This window comes from Bidens hawaiensis, unplaced genomic scaffold (genome assembly GCF_021521415.1).
Source record: "Bidens hawaiensis isolate Kalapana, Puna unplaced genomic scaffold, B.hawaiensis_p1.1 tig00044904_1, whole genome shotgun sequence".
Lineage (NCBI taxonomy): Eukaryota > Viridiplantae > Streptophyta > Magnoliopsida > Asterales > Asteraceae > Bidens > Bidens hawaiensis.
This window is the reverse complement of record NW_027497995.1, coordinates 1-17320: the sequence shown is the minus strand read 5'-3', so window position 1 is coordinate 17320 and position 17320 is coordinate 1. Positions and strand designations below refer to the sequence as shown.

The following is a 17320-nucleotide window of genomic DNA, read 5'->3' as shown; positions in this document are numbered from 1 at the left end:
TAGTTTCCCTCTGGATATTAAGTATTATGAAGTACGAAGTACTTATGTTTGATGAAGGAGATAAGAAGAATAGGAGGTAATATGCGGTAAGAAGATATGAACACGTGTATAGCTATTAACCACAATTCTCATGAATAGTAGTCTTACTCAGTATAAGAAATTTTGTTTTTTAATATATATATATATAATTATTATTTTTTACCGTTAGTAAATATTGTAGGTGTGAAGAACATTATACTAGTTAGACCATTCGCTATGAGGCGGGGTTGTAGGGGCGTAGTGGGTGCGGAACACCGCCGTGGGGCGCGGTCTAACCAAGGGCGACGAAGAAATGGCCGTTCCATTGGTCGGCGCCGTTGATGACATCTCTCTCACACACACATACATACATATGCATATATATGTATAGTAAGGGCGCCTTTGGGGCATTACACCATAGTTGGGTATCTTTGGGTGGGGCTTCGATGCCCTCGGTGCTTACATGACGTTGACGTGGCACGGTGGAGGGACTTCGAAGCCCCTCACCATAGCGACCAGCCTTATATAATTATCATGTGTAGAAGGTGTCTAGGTGTAAACTATCTCTAGTTACGGGAGTTTATTTAAGTTTTTTCTAATCGTTTCGCAATTTTATGATGATTTATTTTATTTTTTAGCGTAATTTTGTTTTAACTTAATACATATATATTAGTTTGTTATACTTTTTAGCGTTTGGGTATTTTCAATTGAGATGTGTAGGTTTTTTAGATTTTTAACGAACAAACATAAAGAAACACAAGCATGTTGATTTTTTAAATGAACAAAAATGAACACAAATATCTGTCTAATGAAAAAGTAGGCGTTGATGTAACGTGACGTTGGTGGGTAGTATCAGAAGTTAACCGACGATGGAGATGATAGACCGGCAACAGAGAATATGTAAAGAAGATAAATTAAATTAGAGTTTGATGATGAAAGTGTTTACCAATAAATAAGATTTTATAACCCATTTGAGGGCTTTTAAGGTTTGGTAAGACCCATAACCCGTGGAAATTATTCTTTGAAGATTAAGGGGTTATTTCACAAATAAATGAGATGTTATAACTTGTTTAAAAGTTATCCGGTTTTGGTGAGACCATGATCCGCGAAAATTATTGTTTGATTATGAAAGAGTTTCACAAATAAATGAGATGTTATAACCCATTTAAAGACTACCTGGGTTTGGTAAGATCAATACCCATAATTTCGGGTCAAATGCATGAGAAGTCTCCATTTAGAAATCAAGCAATCTAGTTGCTCTAAAGAATGGAGGGAACAACCTGAGAGCGACACGTATGATTTCATGGTAGACAATTATATAGATAGTTAGATTATACACGCAATCAATATACAATAGTCGATACTCTTCATAGTTTATCAAGAAATATAAAATTGATTAATCACTTAATTAAACAGGAACTATATTTACTTTTTGTTTGTACATGCAACGTTGCTTCTCTTTTTCTTTACCAATATGACTTCAGTCCCAATCAAATGTTTATGAAGCAAGAAGTCATGCAAATGAAATCTAAGTAAACACTTGTATATCAGCTAGTGTTAACTTCAACTTCATGTTTCCGCATTGTACTAAAATTTCTTGTTTAGAAGGATCTACTTTCAACACAGTTGCTTTCTTGTTAAATTTAGAAACATGCACCGTATCACCTGCCTTGACGGTTTTTTCTGCAATTTGAATGCAAACGATTTGTCATACAGTAGTTATTAGGTAAGTAGTCTATAAGATTGTGATCCACAAGTACCTATTGGCTGCTGCTTGTCATTCAACATTACTGCTGTTGTGTCTTTTTTTGTACCCGTAATAGAGCGACTGCCGCTAAAGGATGTCAGCTTTTTCTGCTGCTTATTAACATTATTTGGCTCAGAAACAAGTGAGGTTGGGGATGCACGACGCTCTCTCACTCTCTTGTGAAGTATTGAACGTGCTACTCCTCCAGCTTCTGATATTTCTTGTATTTTTCTGTATTTTTGGCTGATGCCATGTTCCCTGATCCTACCCTCGCTAATAACTAGTTTTCTATGAAGTTCCCTGCCAAGCCTGAAACACGAGTAGTAGCATTAGCAGTTATACTTAACCGCCACTCATTTCTATTCCTCACCTAAGATGATGGCGTGCTTCGTGAATATGCTCATCAACTTTCTGCTTCAACTTCTCCATATCTTCTATAACCTGCATGTCAAGAAATTACACACAATCACCAAATATAATATCTTTGATGATTGGTCAATGCAAAATATAGTTACAAGTAGCAGAGTATGCTGCTGCAAGTCACCTCATTAATCTCTGCACTAGCTGTTCCATGGAGTTCACGAGCATTATCTACAACCACGTTAGGGAGTCCAAGCCTTTCAGCTATGTTTATTGCATTTGACCGCCCTGCATTGCATCTTCATATTAATTATTAACTCGCAAGTCGCATCACATAATAAAATGCAAAGCTAAGAACCTGGAATTTCCCAAAGAACTCTGTACGTTGGTTTCAGGTTCTCTTCATCAAACTCCATGCATGCATTGTCAAACACATTGTTGCTGTACTTGAGGGTTTTAAGTTCACCGTGATGGGTGGTAGCCATTGTCAACAATGCTCCAGATTCAGCAAAGCATTCCAGGAGTGACATTCCCAAAGCAGCTCCTTCTAGAGGATTTGTACCAGCACCAACCTACCCAGATACTCTTAATTATGCATGCGTCTTACAAAAGTAAAATAAAAAGATGTCTAGCCATTGAGTTATTGAAAAATCCAGAAAGACGGTACAAGTTTCAATGTTTAAAATGTATCTATTATACCTCATCTAGGAGCACTAATGACTGACTCGTTGAACTTGAGAGTATGTCCTGAAAAGAAACAACACTTGGGGTTTAGCCTTCCACCTAACCAGTCAGCTATATATATTGGAAATCAAACAGCCACCAAGCTCTGAGCTGTTATAGAAAACATCACAATTAAGTAGGTTGTTTTAATGATAACTTACACTAGTTTGTTTCAAATGGCTGGAAAAGGTAGACAAAGATTGAGTCAAGGATTGCTCATCACCAATATCAGCATATACAGAATCAAACCATGGCATCCTCACAGGTTCCGATGACAACACAAAAAGTCCTGCAACAACAACGCCTCCACCTTTATATAACAGCATAAGACTCACTCCTCTCGGACTAAGCAAATACTTAAAAGTTAAAGCCCATGCCTGCTTTCGCCATCATAGCAGCCAGCCCTACAGTCTTTAATAAAATGGTCTTTCCCCCAGTGTTTGGGCCGGTTATAACCAAAACTCTCGTTTTCTGTGCAACATATATTTCTACGGGAACAGGGGATGATTGTTTTAATCTTGCAACCTGAAAACTTATAAAACTGAGTTAACATCGGAACAGAAACTTTAAACTATTCATTTTGTCAAACAGTTACCTGTGCTTCTAAAGATGACAGATTTGCATTTATTTCTTCCTCTCTCTGAGTGGCAATCCCCACCTGCTGCCTTCTCCTTCTAATTTCCTAGTGGTTTTAAATTTGAGTAGTTTAACATAAAGATTTTATTTTAGCAGAGAAAACAGATGCCGCTTACAGCAGTAGTGTCACTGACGTCCTTCAAAGCCTTGTGCATTTTTTGCCGATGTTGTTGAAGTAGCAGAGGATGATAAGCTTTTGGCAGATACAGTTTCCATTTTACTTGTTCACCTGCGGATGCATCCTCGGAAGATAAAACTAGATCCGGGTAAGTGCCACCAAATGAAATACTGTATGTCGCCCGAGCATTGATCTGCATTTGTTGGTGTATCGAGCCAGGTTTTAGAAGAATAAGAGATAATAAGAAAAGATTTAGGGAGATATTTTAACTCAAAACATTAAACATGCTCGCCTATTACAACCAAAGAAAAATAAACATAATTAGACCCACTATTGCAAATGAACTATACATACTAACGGAAATTGACTGTAAGAATTAAGTGAAGTAATTAACAAGAAATAAGTAACTGAAGGGAAACTAATGTGCATGCATGCTTCTGGATGTGTGCATGTGATGCAGCCCTTGCGATTATGAGTAATGCGTGTATCATGGTACCAAATGAACCAATGTACCTACCCAATGATATTTACACACAGACACAAAATCTAACTAGAGAACCTGCGAGAGTTGATATATGATTCAGCACAACAGAATCCAAAAAGGGAAACACAAGTTATATAGTTTCTTTGTAGAAACGTTTATCAAACTGACAGAGAAGAACAAGTATAAATAAAGTGTATTATGTTTCAGCAACAGCTCAGCTATGAAAGCATTATGCCCAAGAAACAAAAGAACGCTATAAAGCACAAAGAAAGAAAAAAGCCATGGCCCATGAGCTTGTATATGTTCTTGTAAAGTGAATGTAAGCATCTGAATGAAGGGAAATTTATACACGAAAGAACCCTAGAGAAGCCTATATCGGCCAATGAGCCATATATTAATAAAACATATACTAATACAATATATACACCTATCAGTATTTGCTTTATTTTCTATACTACGAAGAAAGAAAATAATTTGAGCATAAGAAAACAATAAAGGAAATGGTAAACAAAAAATTAAAATGCAAAAAAGATACTCCTTGCACATTGACCACTGCAGTGGCAACTGGCAAATTATGAGAATTCAAACTCAGAGACAGATACTAACCACATCTAATTGGATTATTGAATTGAACAGATTTTCTATGTCCTCAAGATCGGTTTGCATCTGTACATGAATAAAAATAAATAGATGAAAACACAGTAAGAGAATAATAACATAATGAGTTTCGATTCAGTTACCTTGTGTGTTATCTGCAAAAGCACGTCAGCCTCAGCTTTGGCTATTGAAGCTCTTGCTTGTTGCAACTCATCATTTAATGGAACAGCAGAAAGTGGTTCCACAAGGCTTCCCGTGCCTGAACCACTACAACACACTATTTTATCTCTCAAGACTGGGGGAGGGTAGTAGCAAGTTCTCACACTCATAATTTCTTTCACCATCATAGAAGAAATCATAAAAAATATTTGTCCACTTGTTGGACCGACAAAAACGAAAGATATAATGAATAATTTTTGTTAAAAAGTTCCACTTCATACACAAAAATCAAGCATGCCACTTCTGCAACGAGTTCTTTGAGATATATTGCACCAAAGGTGCTCCGAATTCAGTCCACAATAAAATGTGACTGTGTGCATAAGGTTAAAACATACAAAGAGCATGGATAGTCAGCCTAAGCGGACATAGACCAGGATAGGGGTTCGTGGAGACGTAGGATTAAGGTTAAGGACTTTTAGGAGAGGGTATATATGTGTCATAGCTTTGTTTTAGGGGCTTAGGTTTTCTTAGACTTAGGTGGACTTTGCATGTGATTTGTCTTTTAGTATCTATGTATATATGTAGTTTTATGATGTTATATCAGTTTCTATTTTACTATGTCACTCTTCCACCACTTCTTTTGTTATTTGGTAGCTCTCTATTTCTGTTGTTTGTCTTTTTGTTAGTTTTTGGTGCCAAGGGTAGAGGTAAGGTTTGTCTGCATCCCACCCTCCCCAGACCGTACCAATAGTTATGCTATTTGTGGGATTTACTGGGCACAATTGTTCAAGTAGGAGACAAAGTAATGATCCTACAATAAAGTTCAAGATTCATTGTGGCAATACTACAGCACCAAAACATTTAAACTATCATATTTCAGCTGGTGAGCAAAATTAATACTGAACAAAACAGAACAATAAAATGTGCAGTGAAGAGTATCATGCGATTCACCTTGATAACAATAGACCGTCAAAGCTTTTCTTTGTATCAGTTCCTGATTTTATACACCATCTTCCATCAGTGTTGCTTACTTCCTAGATCAACAAGGAACAAAGATGAGGGTAGAACCATAAGAGAATGAAACATAGATATTATTACAACACATCTTACCACAGATGATGTTTCTTTCATCTCCTTACTGATAAGACTTTCCATTAATTGGTATAACTGAATAAGAAAGAAGAATCTGCGTAAGTGAATCGGATTTCTATGGTATACATTTATTTAACAGTAGACATCTACATGAAATAGTAATGTTTTTGGAGATATATTGGACCGTGCAAAATTAGCACATAGTCCACCACTATGCTTGCTTTTATATGTAGCTGCACCCACCAATTTAGAGGGATGTCAGACGGTCCATATGATTGAACCCTAAAGTGCAATCAAAATATCAAATAACTTAATTCACAAAAGGGTATTAGCCAGCCTGATAAGGGTTGCTTAATGGAAACTCATTATTGAAAGTAGTGAAAAATGCTGGAGTTACTAGGAAATTTTTGTTCATGCTATCTGTGGGCATGTGCTTTAGATTGGTGTTAATGTATGATACGTGTTGAACTTGATTCATTTAAATGATAAAATCCCAATTGAATATTAGATTAAAGAAAAAGGATGGAACCTTTCTTTCAAGCAAGCGCACTTGTTCACGAGCTCGTTTCAAGGTAGGACTCTGCAAAATCAGGAGGGGGTGTTAGTTAACACAAGAATATATAAAATAACAACATCCACATATGACTCAGTTACTTCATAACCAATAAAATTGATGCTTTTCCTTATCCTTTTGATGCGATTTAAGGAATAATAAGGATCGCAAGGATAGAAAAAAATGAGAGAAAAAGGAACTTCTTGAATTTTTTGTATAACTCCCAACCTGTATGTTATGTTTACAAAATTATATTTGTAATGGGTGAAAACTATTATTTGGATATACAAAATAAGTTGGATGCTTAGAAATATTGATTTCTTTCATGAAATACCAAGCATATGGTTTGGATCGTCAGTTGATGTAACAAAAGCTACAGATTAGGCAATTAACATATTTGCAAACGTTTTTGGGGAATAACTAACATATTATCAAAGGGAAGAGAGTAATATTGTTTCCTGGAAGAACACAAGATTTAAGAAGACTTCTCAGGCTCTTATTGTAAACTTAGTCGATTTATAACATAAGAAAAATTTCTACTAATGACTCCTATTTGTAGCAGAGGTATAATAACCTAGTAAACTAACTAGACAGTTCTAAATTGTCTTCTGCCTAACACATTTTCTTGCTGGCGGGTATTTTAAAACTAGCGGTGATGGTTCTAGTGGCAAAAAAAGGAGATGAGTTGAGTGCACATAAAGAGTACCCCAGATAAAGCATTTTTATGAAAAATGGTATATCCACACTAGGATGCCGGTCAGTAACACTCGGATGTAATCTACTAATGATGTACAACTAGATTACTTTAAACTAACATTGTGAATGTATTTAAATAGGTGTTAAAGATGTTGTTGGTATCAGGGGCTTGTGCCAAAAATTGCTATTTTCTGAAACAAGACCTATATCTGCTAAGAGACGTGAATATATATTCAACACGTTTTAAATAGTGTGTTAGTGGCATACCGCAGAATCTTTTACACAGCCATCTTCATCTACAAGTTTCTGTATGAACTTTACCAATGGGCGATTAACAGACATATCCATAATCTGTAAGCGGTATAACAAGCATTAGACTTTACAGAAAAGGGCATAGTGGTAAACAAACTCATCATAGATGTGCATACCATTTCAGCAACCGGCATGAAACGTCGTAGCCAATCTGAGTCTTCCTTTATTGCCTCTTTGAGATTCATCTGCAATGAGTCAACCAATTGTAGCATGGTTACAAGGGCCACTGCTTCCACTCCATCAACAGGAAAGCCCCTGTGAGCATGTTGTATTGCAGACTTCACCTGCACGAAAAAACAACAAAATGTAGGACTTCTATTGACCATATCAGCTCCTATTTTGATGCAAATATCATCTAGTTAATTGGAATTTGGTGTCACATGATGATTTAGTAAGTTATATGAACCCAATTCCCGCCTTTAATTCAAACAACAATTCATTAAAATAGGAGTAGATGGAACAGTTTCTTAGTTTTGCTAACCGTTCGTGTTAGTATTAGTACCTGGATGTTCATTTGTTTTAGGATTACTATCAAAACTATGGTCATTACCTTGTCACTGGAGATCGCGCCCTTGTTGAATTGGGTTATATGTTTCAGTAATTTCAAGTCTAATTTTTAGATCCTATCAGTAAAGGAATGGTTTTTCATAGTAAGTTTGTATAACCTAGCAACATAACAGAAGTTTATCTTATCTAAGCACTAAAGTATTGTGCAATTGTCTAATGTCTGGCAGTGTGGTGTTGCCTATTGTATGTTTGGTCATAGTTGTTATTCCTCAACATGCTAATATATATATATATATATGCAAATTGCTGAATTGGTATTTGATTTGTAGAGTACACAATACAAGTATACTAGTTATGATTTAAAATGTTGTTGTTGGATGGAGTGACTGAAATTATGATAATTAATATAAAAAAAGTGAAGTGTAACCAACCAGTGCGGTATCGATGGAGGTGAAATCCATGATGCAGCTACCGTGGTTGTGCATTTGAACGGCGGCATTTGTCTCAGCCAAAAGTCTCAAACTGTCTTGGTAGGACTGATCCAAACACCATAATTCTGCCTAAACAAACACACAAACAGTCAGTCAGTCAGTCGTAGGATGTAATTATTATAATGATTTAAAGAGAAAGGTTGCCTTGGTAGCTTGGCGGCCCAAGGAGGTGCCGGAAAAGGAAGCAACGGAGTCGCATAGTTGGTCCCACTGAAGCACCCGAAGAGTGGTTTCAACTACAGCAGATTTATTAGTGGTTTGAATTTGAATTTGAATTTGAATTTGAATCTGAATTGAATGGAAGTACAAGTAGAAAATGAACAGTGAAGTTTAGCTTTTTTCGGCCGAAAATTTGAGCCTCCCCCCTCCCGGGGTGACTCAGTCCAAGCTTCGCCACTGGGTGGGATGGGAGTTTGAACAGATCTACTAGCTCAGTAGTGACCCAAACGTACCTGGGTGTTTCTGGGTTTTATTTAAAGGAAGAAAAGAAATTGAGGGAAAATGAGATGTTTTTATATTGTAAATGCTTTTGGAAGGAAGGAAATGTAAGAAAAGGAAAGGAAAATAATGAAAATGTTTTCCTTTCTTTGTTAAGTGAACTCAGGAACATAATGCTGGAGTTTGGATCATGTAAAACAGATATTTACTTGCATGTTTATAAGATTAAAGTATGATACGAAAATGAAAGATATCAAGACAAGTGCAAGAGTGACCAGGGGTTTTCCATATAGGCTTCTTGCATGAAGGTCTTGGGCCTTTAAACCTCCGTCTTCATAATCAAACACGAGGCATGGTGTTTGTAGGCAAAAATGATTTACCAGGTGTCCTACGTTGTTTTAAAAAAAATATTTATAAAAGGTTATTTGTCAAAATTAATAAATAAATATATAAAAGTATTTAATAAAAGGAATATATCTATTTTAAATATTTAAAGTAATTCGTCGTGTCCGTGTCCAATCATCAATCATCACATTTAAAGTAAGGTGTGGTGTATAATAATACAAATAAAATAATTAAATGAAGGTGTGGTGTGGTGTGGTGTCCTCAGACTACCGTCAGAAGACATTGAAATAAAAGGAAATACAAAATTATTATTATTGGAATCAGAAGCCAAATAAATATCCAAGACAAGCCCCCACATACAACACAGCCTTACTACCTTTGGATTGATTGATTGATTGATTGATATCCAGATACACAAACACAACACTCTTACCATTTTGAAGAAAGAATGACGAAGAAAAGAGGTGTTTCAAGAGTCATCGGAGACCCTAATTATAATTATAATAATTCATTTTCCTGCACAACCTTCAACATCCTAGCCCCTATCTACAAGCGCCTAATTCACGAGGACCATGCTTGCAGAGAGAGTGAAATCAGAGCCTATTGGCTCAACAGGAACCAGGGGATTTTGGATCTGCTGCTGCGTGAACGCTCCTCCATCATCTGTCTTCAGGTTTCACTCTTTGTAACTAATAATTAGTTTATTTATTTTATTTCATATATTATATTTGTTAATAATAAACAGGAGTTCTGGGTTGGTAACGAAGAGCTTGTCAACATGTATGACACCAGGCTTGGGGATGCAGGATATCTCAATTTCAAGCTTGCCAGGACTAATAATCGCGGTGATGGTAACATCAATCAAACACTATTCCTTTCAATCATTTTCATGTTTGTACTATATGAATTGATGTAGAATATCAAATAAAAACACTAGTTTTTATTTATTACAATATAATCTACACTTATATTATTATTATTATTGGTAATCATTTGGGGGCTGTGCGTTGTGGGATAACTAGCACCATGGCCACGTAGGCAGTGAGGCAATAACTAGCCGTCTCATTAATTTAAGCGTTGCGACTTGCGAGTTAACTAGCCACTACTCCCCATTAAAATAATAATTAGACTATTCAAAAATTTGAGGTGATTTTTTTAATTGGTTTACACAAGTAATTCATCGGTTGTTAGTGGGGTGGGCCCACCATTTGATTTGTTTCATGCCGTTATTGGGGTGGCGCCCCATGTTACTTGCCCGGCGTGGTGTTGTAGGCTCCATCATGCCCATGTGGCATGGATGACGCCTCCACCACACCTAGCCTAACTGCCTAAGTATTATTATCCTTGGCACTAGTATTATTTGAATAATCAACTATGTGTCAAAATTAAGAAACAGGTATACATAAGTTTCATCATATGGTGGGGTTGATTAAGACTAGATATATGCATATATGTAAACAAACTTTTCTACTTTTGGTTGTAATCCCATACTTAATTCAATGAAACACTCTCCTTTGATCCTATTCTCTACGTATGATTTCATATATGGATATTGGATAGTTCTTGGTTACCAACAGTTTTGAATATTACGTGGTAGGCTTGTTGACTGCTGTGCACAAAGACTACTTTCGTGTGATAGACCATCGGGAGTTCCTCTTCAACGATTTTGGAGACCGTGTTGCGCTGCTTTTACATGTTCAGCTCTTAATTGGAGGCCAACAAGTTCTTATAGTTAATACTCACTTATTGTTCCCGCACGATTCAAGCATGTGTTTGGAAAGATTGCGTCAGGTACACTATCTCTTTTCTTTTTCTTTGGTTGGAATGTGCTGTCATCTGATAATATGAAGAATCTTAGGTTTACAAGATCCTGCAATCTGTTGAAGCTTATCAGAAGGAGAATAATCTTAGTCCTCTGCCCATTATTCTATGCGGGTAAGTTACTAACTCAACTTTTTTATATCTATGCCAATTGCCAAATACAATGATGATTACTAACAATTAATCTATGTTCAAAGTGACTGGAACGGTAGCAAGCGAGGTCATGTGTACAAGTTCCTTAGGTCACAGGGATTTGTGTCATCGTATGATACCGCTCATCACTACACTGATGCTGATGCGCATAAGGTCAGTCACTAGCAATTGTTTATCTACAAATGTACTTACCATAGCATTTCATAATCCATAATTTAATTCATGTATGCAGTGGGTTAGCCATAGGAATCATCGAGGAAACATATGTGGTGTAGATTTCATATGGCTTCTTAATCCAAACAAGTGTAGGAAAGTACTCAAAACAAGTTGGAGCGATGCGGTCTTTGGACTGTTCAAGGTACACACACAATCTTTTTTGCACATTTCTTTTATGTCTTTGATATATATATATTTGTCTTGTTATGTTCACTTGTGTTTGACCTGCTATGAAAGAAAGTCAGATGTGGGGGGGATTATTGCTTTGACTGGCAGTGTTATTAAGCAGTGAGTTATCTCCCATCCAATCTTTCTTCGGTTATCTCCCATCCTATCTTTCTGAAGACCGCCCTTTCCTTTCCTATTTATAGATATATACATGTTGACATTATGATTATGATCTGTAGTTAACCAAGACTTTGTATTTTTAGTATCATGTGCGACGGGCCTCACTCACCGAAGAAGATGCTTTTGCATTACTTAAGGCCAACAGTGATGGAGATGGTATTACTTACTCCGGTTTTTGTGAAGCATTGTGCCAGGTAGGTGTAGGTATTGCTGTACAAAATTATTCCCAAGTACAGGGTGTTCACTGACCGGTTTTCACGGGTTTTGGGCCAAATTGTGAGCCAAACATTAGTAATGATTTTTGGTTATCGAAAACCAAAACCAAACTGAGGAAAATTAAAACTGAACCGTTAGTTCCGGTTTGGTTTAACGGTTTGGACTTACCGGGCTTTTGTAAAACTTTTCATAAAATATAAGTTTTTTTAACTAATCTATTTACAAATGACAATAATATTCAGAAACAAACAAAAAAAAACTGGTTTACATAGTTTTTTTAACCAAAAGATTCTTGACTACCTAGTATAATCCCCGTTAGGCCATTAGTGAAAAGGAAAGAAAATAATAGCTTATATCTGTAATATTATTATAGTATTGTTTCAATTAAACCCAATGTAAAATATAGATGATTAAATATAGTAAAATATATAAAGGACAAGTCAAAAGTATATTGTCAAACCTCATGGTTTGGTCCAGAATTATATGGTCGGTTTTCAGTATAAGCCGTAAACCCAACCATTCGCTATGGTTTGGGAACTTTGAAACCGACTGAAAGAAAGTAAAAAAAAATGTATCATGCAGCCAAAGCGATGGTCGGTTTCACGGTTTGAAACTGAACTGTGAACACGTCTGTACATGCATTGTATCACATTGTGTATGGGTTTTATGCAGCTTAATTTCATTGGTCATCCAAATGGCCTGAGTGATGATGAGATAAAAGACCTTTGGGTTCAAGCAGATATTGATGGCAATGGTGTTATTGATTATAAAGAATTCCAAGTACTTCACTCTTTTCCTTTGAACTTCAACTTGAACTTGCTTGTTATTTAATTATGTATATTAAACTTGCTATTGACGTAACTGCAGCAACAAATATGGAATCCGCCTACAAGGTGTGAGCAAACAGTTACAGAAGAAGATCTAATAGGGTACAGGGTGAAGAATGCGGTACTGTACCCGAGCGAAGCTGAAAAAGGAATGTGGCCAGATGACTACTCGCTCTCTGATCATGCCCGTCTCACTGTTGTCTTTTCACCGGCCGTGAGAATGCGTGTACCTTAATTCTTTGTTTCTTGGTCACCAAGAAACAAACAACCCTTCAGCGTATATATATAAGAAGGGTAAGCTGCCAGCATCCATTTTTGAGGATTTGCAGATATACATGAGACCTGGTTCAGATTGATATCAGGAGAAGTAGTATTTGCAGATTATGAGAGACCATGTATAATTGTACTGAAACAATAAACATACTTTGTTGCAGTATATCGGAGCATTTGTTACTTGCTCCCATAATCAAAATATCCTCAATAGTAATTACTTGTTTAACTTTTATTTATCAAGTACTAAACTGATTTTTCATATTGTATGATATTATTTCAGTTAACCGGACAATGATAACTAATTGGTCTAGGTTGAGTCGGTTTTACATGTTGGTTCAGTTGATGGTTGGTTAACCGTGAACAAGATTTGGTCTTGAAATGTTTGGAGGCTTGGAGCTGACTAAAATGGTCCAAAGTAATGCAATTGGGCTTGAATAACCCCGCATTAGCTTAGCGCTAAGCTTTGTGCCTTAAAGAGCTCCCTACCGGTGACGTCGCCATACGCCTTCCCAATGTTGTAGGATATTACTTGTCTTTGTGTTATGTGTTGTCAAATGCACTATGCCTTACATTGCCTATGTTCATGCTGACAGGTACAGTACCGCATTAAGATCACATATACCAAGTACAAACATGACCAAAAATAAAATTCCATTAAACCACGACAAAACATGGCCCGGTGATACGATCAAATATTATTTAACTCTAATATATTAATTAAGTTTATCTTACTTTCCTTAATGTATTATAATTTGGTTTCCATATTGTTTATCTTTTCATATTTTTATGTCTTTGTTTTCCAGTTCTGTTTCTTTTCTTTTCTTCTTGTTCTTATAGCCTAACTCACTCTACGAGTACATTGGAAGATTGACCATCTCGAATCAGTCCTATCAATTTGGTGCTTTCATTGAGAGTCCTCATGCCTCTTTTGTTGCGTGAAGGTCTGATCATGACCTTGGTCGACAAAATCGATCGGCTATTGATCTAGCAATCAAACGACGCCCAACAAGCCGCCTTAGCCAAGTTGGGACATTGATTGATAGGGACTGCCATTACCTTAACCAAAAAGAAAAAAGGGTAGCTAGCTTCATCTATATTTGGTTAGTGGAAGATAGATAGACAGACATATATGTGCCTATTATTGTTAAGGCTTTAGCACATTATTTGAGTGGAAAGAGAGATAGATATGTTGTTCAAATAGTTGATTAACTTTATGAGAATCTTTATTGATAATTGTTGTTACATGCACATTGGTCCAGAACCTTAATAATCCATTAGTTACCAATTTCATGTCTTGTTTTATTTGCACATGGGAAGACTTGCTAGATACAAAGACTCCCGACAAAAAGGTTGAGTAGTTTAGAAGCAAAATAATTTAGCTTTTTAAAAAGTTGCTTTCTGGTGTATTTATATAAATTCATTGCAAAAAGTTTTCTAGCTTTTTCACATCTTTGACTGAAATGCTTTTGTTTATTCAATTCTGGCTTTTGTTTCTTGTAATGAGGTCCATATAATCAAAATGTGTGGTTTGATCGAGTCGGTTGCGGATATCCAAACAACAAGCTTGTTCCATTATTACGATGATCAAATGGCGCTAATCCTTTACATATGTAAGAAAATACATGATTAACAGGTAAAGCTAGCTAGCATCCATGAACCAGTATGTGTCATCCTTGTGCATGAGCCATGCTAATCTTCTCTGTATCGTTGTGGACTAATATATATGAGTGGAATAAGGTTTAGTTTAGTTAGTTGTTAAATGATAGTAGAACATTGAGTCCCTTGCTTAGAGGTTAAAGGAGCCGATGGACCAAATACGAAAACCGCAACACAATTAACACTAAATCTATACTTTCCAGAGACCCATGTAGCCACCTTCCACCGAAGCAGACCGTCTGCCTTGACATTCAACACCAATCTCCCGGCCATCTGATCACGACCCAAATCATAAGTGAAAGAAGGAGCCACTGGTAAGGCGTTGGCGACTAAAACAGCGGATAGAATAGTGGTATCCTTATGATCTTGGTAAAAAGGAGCAAGAGATGAATGGAGAGTTATCTGTTGACCCTTGTAGGATGCATAAACTTGAATCTCATCGTAGTAGATTCCGACTCGTTGGTTGGGGTTTGTGGAGACAAGTGTGAGCTGAATGGAGGAGTTGAGGAGGTGTGTTCCGGATACGAAAAGTTGGTAAATATCAGCCTGCTTAAGGGAGAATTGCGGCTTGGTGGGATGAAGAACGAGCCAGAATATGATCAGTATGAATAGGAGGATTGAGGGGAAGAAGATGTACAAGAATACTTTCTTCTTGTTGATGTTTACTAGTTTCTTTTTGGCACAGTGTTGCGGAGATTTTGCATGGATTTGAGACATTTGTAAAATATCAGAGATGATAGTTTAGTGTAGAATATGCTAATGAATATTATGAATGGCAAGTGTGGAATATAAAAAGGGGGAAAGTCCCTTGCTGCATGCTTCTGATTTAATATTTATAAGTTAAGGGTATTTATGTATTTTTGCGTATAAAATTTGGAAAAGATAAATTAAATAAAATGGTTGACATAATCCATGTGCAACAGTTACACTGGACACAAGCTGAGCCCGAGTTGAAAATTTTAGACTTTAACCAAGCTGAGCTTGAGCTTTAGAAAATTTTATGAGCAGAACTCAGTTGCACCCCTGACTGCGATGAAGTTCGATTTAGATAACCTACCAGCTAATCACTTAATGTGTTCGATAACGTCTCCATTTGTGTTACAAAAATGCACAGGTCAATTACATCTAAAGTAATACGTCTAGTTTCCTAAAAGCGCCCGTATAATTACATAAAACACATGTATATTTACCAAAAAAATGTATGTTTACATAAAAGCAAGGTGCATTTTCAAAACAAAAAATTGGGATCAGTTTATATGTATAATAACAGGTATATATGTATAAAAACACAGTTGAGTTTATATAAAATTGTAAATGATTTTATAAAAAAAAATATTATAAAAAGACAGGCAGACATTGTGGGCTAATGCCTTACAAGCTAAGAAATGAGATTTGTATTATCATTGTCCTCTAATGTCATAAGAGAGTTACTTCACAATGGGTTATGTTTGTTTATGTTTGGCCTCATCTCCAATTTTTCATTCCAATTGTCTTTTAGCTATTTGGTTAGGAATACCAATCTCTTCTTTCATAAGGAACTTCTTAATCAATAAAAATATTAACAGTAATTATAATTTGGGCCGAAACCAGTTCGGCTTATAAACCGGAGCGCTTTATTAAACAGCTGGTCAAACCGGTTTGATTCTCCAAAGTGCGAACTGGTATACGAACCGCCGGTCTGGATCAAACTGGAAACCGGTTTGGGTCAAACTAGTTTGGTTTGGTATTGGGGAGATTCAGAAACCTGTTTTTTTTGGCCATATCTACACCAAACCACATACTCTGATGTGTTTGTTGTGTAGGTATGCTATCAGAAAAGAAGCAAACATGTGTCGGCTCCATCAGAAGCCACAAAAACTTACTGTTAGGTGTTAACTAGCTAGAAGCTTATCCTATATGGTAGATACCTTCTTTGGTCACAAATCTTGTGCGTTTAAACAAACTCATCTTTGTACCAAACTTAATAATCTTTACCATCTTTTTAAAGTGAGAACAACAGTTTCTAATTACTAAAAAGGAGCAAGTTGTGTTCTAGAGTTTGAAAAAAAAATATATGGTTCAAGTTCACATAACCATCACTTTCTGCAAGTGTTGGGCATGGCTATGCCATGCTCATCCATATGATATAGCCATCTTGTCAGTTTTCAATAAAAAATAAAAATGAGATTTTTAATAAAATGTTGGATAGAGATCAGTGTGACTGCTATCTCTGTTGGAAGTGGCATGCTCTACAACTATGCAAATAGAATGACACAGTCATGCCCTTCGTTTAAAAGATTAAGCTAACGTTTTGTCGTACTCATGTCCTACGCTACAACTTCTGAGCTCACCCTTCGCAACATTTCCACCCAAAATCATAATGCAATATTCGCATCCATCCCAGCCAATTTACTCAATTTCCTGATTAATTTTTATGTTTCCTGATACATCCCCAATATCCGTCACAGATAAAAAGATATAAGGTTCGAATGATGGTCAACAACTTTAGTTGCAGTGCCCAATGGCCTTCACAGACAAGTGAAGTGAGGCAGTCC

At 36.4% G+C, this 17320-nt stretch overlaps 2 protein-coding genes, 1 non-coding gene and 1 pseudogene across 4 annotated transcripts; 1 reads left to right on the top strand and 3 right to left on the bottom strand.

The window, feature by feature from the left end:
- Positions 1-1546: 1546 nt before the first annotated feature.
- On the bottom strand, positions 1547-9146 carry LOC143595323 (uncharacterized). The gene is made up of 20 exons (XM_077074362.1): positions 9141-9146; positions 8638-8781; positions 8434-8562; positions 7612-7779; positions 7451-7534; positions 6464-6514; positions 5953-6009; positions 5794-5876; positions 4827-4950; positions 4693-4752; positions 3601-3795; positions 3444-3530; positions 3226-3373; positions 3010-3137; positions 2825-2872; positions 2484-2697; positions 2310-2413; positions 2136-2206; positions 1779-2074; positions 1547-1701 (listed from the first exon to the last, which is right to left on the bottom strand). Exons 1-20 carry the CDS (start codon positions 9144-9146, stop codon positions 1547-1549), a joined length of 2352 nt encoding a protein of 783 aa, XP_076930477.1.
- A 560-nt stretch (positions 9147-9706) lies between these two features.
- Positions 9707-13387, top strand: LOC143595327 (putative calcium-binding protein At1g02270). 2 transcript variants are annotated; one of them, XR_013146502.1, is made up of 10 exons: positions 9707-9949; positions 10022-10127; positions 10874-11067; positions 11135-11211; positions 11295-11403; positions 11483-11608; positions 11708-11754; positions 11898-12008; positions 12703-12810; positions 12898-13087. XR_013146502.1 is itself a non-coding variant. In XM_077074364.1 (9 exons), the coding sequence occupies exons 1-9, from the start codon at positions 9725-9727 to the stop codon at positions 13090-13092; spliced, it is 1251 nt and encodes a 416-aa protein (XP_076930479.1). In that variant the 5' UTR covers positions 9709-9724; the 3' UTR covers positions 13093-13387. The 2 variants fall into 2 exon arrangements, 1 of the variants encoding a protein (XP_076930479.1); XM_077074364.1 differs by lacking the exon at positions 11708-11754 and having other exon boundaries at positions 9709-9949; positions 12898-13387.
- A 580-nt stretch (positions 13388-13967) lies between these two features.
- Positions 13968-15533, bottom strand: LOC143595328 (NDR1/HIN1-like protein 26 pseudogene; annotated as a pseudogene).
- LOC143595336 (U6 spliceosomal RNA) lies at positions 14766-14866 on the bottom strand. The gene has a single exon (XR_013146503.1). It is a non-coding gene; the product is annotated as a U6 spliceosomal RNA (small nuclear RNA).
- Positions 15534-17320: the final 1787 nt, after the last annotated feature.